Source organism: Podarcis bocagei (assembly GCF_964188305.1).
Source record: "Podarcis bocagei genome assembly, chromosome: 7".
Classification (NCBI taxonomy): Eukaryota; Metazoa; Chordata; class Lepidosauria; order Squamata; family Lacertidae; genus Podarcis; species Podarcis bocagei.
The window spans coordinates 73927285-73933851 of record NC_138132.1 but is presented as its reverse complement, the minus strand read 5'-3'; the positions used below and the strand labels follow the sequence as shown (position 1 = coordinate 73933851).

Genomic DNA, 6567 nt, shown 5'->3' with positions numbered 1-6567 from the left:
ACATTAATTGCCTATTAATTGCCTCAAATCGAGCCGCTGCTCCAGACACAGCTACAGAATCCAGGGGGGAAGTTGGCAACTCTACTCAAAGCGCAGGAACTTTTTCTCTTTTTCTTTTTTCCAAGGCTAGCATCCCGAGGGACTGGCCTGACCATGCCTGGTTTTTAGCTGTCCGCAATTCCGCGGAGGCTGGCCTAACTTTTTTAAAAAAGAAAAAAAAGTCAGCAGCACCCACAAGAGGGGAAGGAGGGGGGTGTTGTTCTGCAAGCCACTCCTGTCAGAAAGGATTTACGACTTGGAAAAAGAAAAGGGGAAGAGAGAGAGAGAGAGAGAGAGAGAGAGAGAGAGAGAGAGAGAGAGAGAGAGAGAGAGAGAGACGGAGGAAAAAACTGACTTGGATATTTCGCAAGAGAGCAGGGGAGATTTGTGTTCTCTCTCTCTCTTTGCAAAGTCTGGGAAGGGTGGGCATCTCAGCTCAAGGCGAGAGTGGCACAGCAAGCACCAATCTGAATTCTCTCTGCGTGGTCCTCTTAACATGACTGCGCCCAGACTTCCCTTCTGTCTCTCCGGCGGCGTCAAGGTTCTGGGTTTAAGGTAGCTGCGCTCGCAGGAGTTGCTATGAGTTCCAGAGCCCTGCTCTTCCTTCTCTGGCTTCATGTTGCGCTGGGACAAACCCTCCTTCAAAGAGGTGAGTGAGTGGCTGGCTAGGAGAGCGTCTGCTTTCCTCCAGCTCTGAGTTTTGCTGCTTCTTGCCTCTGTGTGTCTTTACTTCATCTTTTTTTTTAAAAGAAAAAGGTGCGTTGGGTGTTCTCCAAAGTCAATACTAACTGGAGTTGCTTTCGCACACAACTGCGCTTTCTCTCCTAGGAAATGCCAAGGGAAAGAAAGGGTGCTTAACTTCTATTATTTATTTGTTTATTGCATTTATATACAGTACCCTCTTTTCCTCCAAGGAGATCAAAGTGGCATGCGTGGTTCTTCCCTCCTCCTCATTTATTTAATTTAATTTTTCAATTTTTTTATACTTTCCAAGTTTATACATTTCACTAATTTTTCAATCATTTTAGCATTTCAGAACTTGACTTCCTTCCCCCTCTTTGTGCGGTTCCTTCAATTTATTTTTAATATCCTCTGCATATCCAAATTAACTCAATTTGCTCATTTATTCTTCTACTTTAAATATATACTCTTATAAAACTGCAGGTTATTACAACATGGCAGGATTATTCCCCCTCCTCATTCATTCCCCGCAACAACCCTGTGAGGGAGTTTCATCTGAGAGGCAGGGACTGGCTTCCAGTGAGCTTCAGGTCTGAGTGGGGATTTGAACCCTGATCTCCCAGGTCCTGGGAATTGTAGTTCACCCCAACAGAACTGCATTTCCCAGCACCCTTAACAAACTACAGTTCCCAGAATTCTTTGGGGGAGCCATTAACTTTCAATGTGCTGTACAGTGGTACCTCGGGTTACATACGCTTCAGGTTACATACGCTTCAGGTTACAGACTCCGCTAACCCAGAAATATTACCTCGGATTAAGAACTTTGCTTCAGGATGAGAACAGAAATTGTGCTCATGTGGCGCGGCGGCAGCGAGAGGCCCCATTAGCTAAAGTGGTGCTTCAGGTTAAGAACAGTTCCAGGTTAAGTACGGACCTCCAGAACGAATTAAGTATTTAACCCGAGGTACCACTGTATTTGTTTATTTCATTTATATCCCATCTTTTTCTCCAAGGAGCTCAAAGTGGCATACGTAATTCTCCCCCTCCTCATTTGTCCCCCACAACAACCCTATGAGGTCAGCTGGGCTGAGAGTCTGTGATTGGCTTCCAAGATTACACGCAGTGAGCTTCATGGCTTAGTGGGGGGATTTGAACCCTGGTCTCCCAGGTCCTAGTCTGACACTCTAACCAATGCACCACACTGCCTCTTCTTGAGACAGCTTCTTATTTTCCTAACACACACCCCCTCTCACTGCACCTATGCTCACAGTTAGGAGTGTAACGCTCTCAGAGAAACTGAGATGAAAAAATGCTGTCCGTTATTTACGCAGTGTCGGCCACATGCGCAACGTTGCAGAGAGTCACGTAGGCAAACAAACAACAAATCTCTGCCCCAGTGAACTTACAGTCTCTGCTTCCTTGGTTCCCACCACCAGAGGAATGCAGGCCAATGCAGTGACGTGTATTTTACAACTTTGTTTTGGTGGGTGATCGTTAAGAGGGTTGTGTCTTGATGGGAGACTCAAGGATGCTTCCAGGGACTTGATGCTATTTTGCAGGTGTGATTTCATCACGTCTCGGGAAATTTAGGCTGTGCCATGAAAGTTGCTTTGGTATTTCCCCACCAAAACTGAATTTGTTTTTTTGCAATAGGGAAAGTGATGGGGAGATGTGCGTTAAGGTTTCTCAAGGCAACACCATTGAACCCCTCTGCAAACATATCTGGAATGAACACTCAGTAAATCGCTGGCAAGTTTTGTGCAAACAAATTGGGCTGAATTCTCAGTCAACAGGTCGTTCTGAAGCACTAAGGTGCTTTTTAACAAGCTAATAAGGCAGTTTCTGAACATTTGGCAAAGTCCCTTTCAGTTAGTCCAAGCCAAACAGTTTGCTGCCGGAAGATAAGTCCCATCTGCTGTGGAATTTGACATGGCCACATGTTGTTTTGTGGGTAAACCACCGACAGCACCACAGCTACTGGTAAACAAGACATCCCTGCTGGGATGGTTCCTGCTAGGAATTACAGCCAGTGTGGTGTAGAGGTTAGACTGCCGGACTAGGACCTGGGAGACCAGGGATCGATTCCCCACTCAGCTGGAAAGGTTGGACCAGTCACTATCTCTCAGCCTAGTCTTCCCCACAGGGCTGTTGTGAGAATAAAATGGGGGAGAGGGAGAACCCAAGGCACCGCTTTGCACTCATTGGAGGAACGATGAGCTATAGATATATTGAATCAAAATAAATTAGGAGACATCGAGAATCATAGAATTGTAAAGTTGGAAGGGACCCCAAGATTCACCTAATCCAACCCCCTGCGATGCATGACTGCTTGAACACGTAAAGAGAATAATATCAATAATAATAAATGTTGTTAATAATAAATATAAATCATAATAATGGGTTATAGCCGATGCTAGTCCTGCTGGGAGTAGACTCATTGAAATTAAGGAACCTTAGTTAGTAAGGACCATTGATTTCTATGTGACTGAAACTGATCTCAAACTGATTTTAAATAGTATGGGTTGTATTCTGGTCCTAGTCAGAGTAAACCCATTGGAATTAATAGCCATGACTCACTTAAGTCTGTTGATTTCAGAGGGGTTTGTTCAGACATTGGATACAACCCATGTAAGAATAATGTAACCATGTAATAAAAATTAAAAAGAAGGAGACTTTGCAGGTGGTGGTGGGAATTGAGAACAACTTGTTGAACGTGTAAAGTTGGACAGGGGAGTTCCTGCTAACTCTCACCATTTAGAGAGAGCTTTTTAATTTGGCATTCTATGCATTTTGTCCTCAGTGGTTCTCAAACACTTTGAGGCTACTCAGCACTATTTTTCTGGGAAAAGAGGTGCTGGAACTTATCAGGAACACCTCCCTTGCTCTTTTAGAATGGCAATGGCGCCCACCTGAGAGGTGCAGGAACTGAGTTCCTCTGAGTTCTGGCTGACAAAAAGTCCTGGGGCCGCCACCCCCTTGGTGCCAGAAAGTCATCCTCACTGGCCCCTACCCTATAAAAAGCATTATTCAGAATCGCCGTTTGGACAACCTGCTGAGGACGATAACAGCACAATAAAATTCAAAACAGTCACAGTTAATTGCGCACTTATTCAGAATCCAATGAAAACTATTTAGTTTAATGAATTCAGCCAAATTGAGGGACTTGATCCAGTGATACATGCTTTCCAAAGTCTGATAGTCGTTTACACCTCCGATGCCCCCCTGCCACCCACTTGCCTCTTAGCTGCCCCCTAAATAACCCCACTGCCCCCCCCCGGCAGGTAGTACTGCCCCCTTTGGGAAACACTTAGAATCATAGAATCATAGAGTTGGAAGAGACCACAAGGGCCATCGAGTCCAACCCCCTGCCAAGCAGGAAACACCATCAGAGCACTCCTGACATATGGTTGTCAAGCCTCTGCTTAAAGACCTCCAATTTTTTAGGACCCCCCCCATTTTTTTTATTCATTTTATAACACAACTAAACAACACAAACAGAAAAACAAACAGTACAAACAAATTCTTGTCTTATCCTTATTTTTTCTAAACATTGTTAGGTGGGCTTCCCCAAGTCCCCCCATCTGATTTTCATTTAACCTCATCTTTAGTAGTTTACATATATCATAATTTTAAACCATTTTTTTATCACGCTTACTTTTACCATAAAATCTTCACATTTTATCACTTACAAATAATACTGTTTTAAAATACACTATCTTCTATGATTCTACTTCTAACACTACAGCCTATATCCACTTCCAAATCTAGTCTAAGATTTAAATATTAACATATTTTTTCAAATATTCTTTAAACTTCTTCCAATCTTCTTCCACCGTCTCTTCTCTCTGGTCTCGGAGTCTCCCAGACAGTTCGGCAAGTTCCATATAGTCCATCATCTTCATCTGCCATCCTTCGATAGTTGGTAAATCTTGCTTCTTCCAATTCTTTGCTAGTAATATTCTCGCAGCTGTTGCGGCATACAGAAAAAAGTAACATCCTTTTGGGGGATTTCACCCCCCACTATACCAGGCTTCTGGTTTTTTAATAAATGTGTTTTTCGACACTTTTTTCAGTTCATTATAAATCCTTTCCCAGAAGTATTTTACCTTGGGCACGTTCACCAATCTTCTTCCACCGTCTCTTCTCTCTGGTCTCGGAGTCTCCCAGACAGTTCGGCAAGTTCCATATAGTCCATCATCTTCATCTGCCATTCTTCGATAGTTGGTAAATCTTGTTTCTTCCAATTCTTCGCTAGCAATATTCTCGCAGCTGTTGTGGCATGCAGAAAAAAGTAACATCCTTTGGGGGGATTTCAACCCCGGGAAACACTTCTTGATAAATAAACATGTGGTCATTTAACTGGAGATAGCAAGGAATGGATTGACCTTGGGGCCTTCCTTTTCCAAAGCACGGGCTCTATCACTCAGCAAAATCCTTCAAAGGGGTCTGAAAGGTCCTCAGATTTATCAGGGACTGACCTGGAGATTGTGACCCTGATACAAGGCAGGCCAGTTTTGCACACAAAGCAACACTGGTTCTAATATGCAGCCAGACCCTTTTTGTGCAGTGTGGAAATACAACTTATTTTGCAACCAGTGATGTGAATCACAAGGAACTCGGTTGTGTACTTAAAGCAGACTTTGCCAATCTGGTGCGTTCCAGATATTGAGGAGTACAGTTCCCGAAAGGTTTTTCTGCTCTCCTGCAAATCTTGGGGGCTCCTCCTGTTAGCAACACCACTTAAATAACCCAGACAGTGCCCAGAGAGAAAAGAAATCCTGACAACGCTTTACTGAGGAAGCTGAACAAAAACAATATATACTGTGAGGGGAAAGGAACAAAAAAAGGGTTTGCATTTCTTAGCTCAGGCCTTGTCCGTAGCTGGGAGACATTCAGAGGAAGGTTGCAGTGCAATTATTCTCCATTCAAGCAATGTGTGCAGAAAAGTATATATTAGGGGAAAGTGTGCATATAAAGTAGGAAAAATAGTGAGGGGTGTGTGTGCATATTTGTCAAAACTGCGTACAAACGTGTGTTTATCTGGAGAAAATTGCAGTAAAATTCTTAAGAATTGCAGTCATCATCATTTTATTATGTATACCCTGTTTTTCCTTAACATGAAGGTTCACTCCACAGATGAGGAACCTTTCTTAGACTGAGAGCCGCATTCCCTTCTGGGTAACCTTCCAAGGGCCACATGCTGGCGGTGGGTGGGGCCAGAGGCAAAAATGGGCGGAGCAACGACTGTGAAATTCTTACCTCTGTACATTCCTCTCTCTCTGTCCAAGCAAGAGTTCAAGGGCCCATTCCAGCCAGGCAAAAACCTTCAAGGAGGGTCCGGGACAAGGCCAGTTAGAGAGGTGAGGCCTGAGGAGGGGGAAGAGTCCTGAGGGCCAGCTAGAGAGGTCTGGAGGGTGTCATCTGGGTGCTGGGCCTGAGTTGCAAGGAAAGGCCAGCAGAGAATGAGCAGAGGGTTAGGGTTGAATCCTGACAAGAGAGAAGTACTGTTTTGGGGGGACAGGGGGTTAGCAGGTGTGAGAGATTCCCTGGTTCTGAATGGGATAACTGTGCCCCTGAAGAGCCAGGTGTGCAGCCTGGGAGTCATCTTGGACTCACAGCTGTCCATGGAGGCGCAGGTCAATTCTGTGTCCAGGGCAGCTGTCTACCAGCTCCATCTGGTACGCTGGCTGAGACCCTACCTGCCCGCAGACTGTCTCACCAGAGTGGTGCATTCTCTGGTTATTTCTTGCTTGGACTACTGCAACGCGCTCTACATGGGGCTACATTTGAAGGTGACCCGGAAACTACAACTAATCCAGAATGCGGCAGCTAGACTGGTGATTGGGA

The 6567-nt window shown here is 44.6% G+C and overlaps 1 protein-coding gene across 1 annotated transcript in view; it reads left to right on the top strand.

The window, feature by feature from the left end:
- The first annotated feature begins 354 nt into the window (after positions 1-354).
- Positions 355-6567, top strand: part of VWA1 (von Willebrand factor A domain containing 1) — a 40161-nt gene continuing 33948 nt past the window's right edge. Inside the window, exon 1 of the mRNA XM_081201573.1 lies at positions 355-688. Within this exon, the coding sequence (XP_081057699.1) occupies positions 619-688 (70 nt within the window). The 5' untranslated portion in view covers positions 355-618. The remainder of the gene's footprint in view (positions 689-6567) is intronic.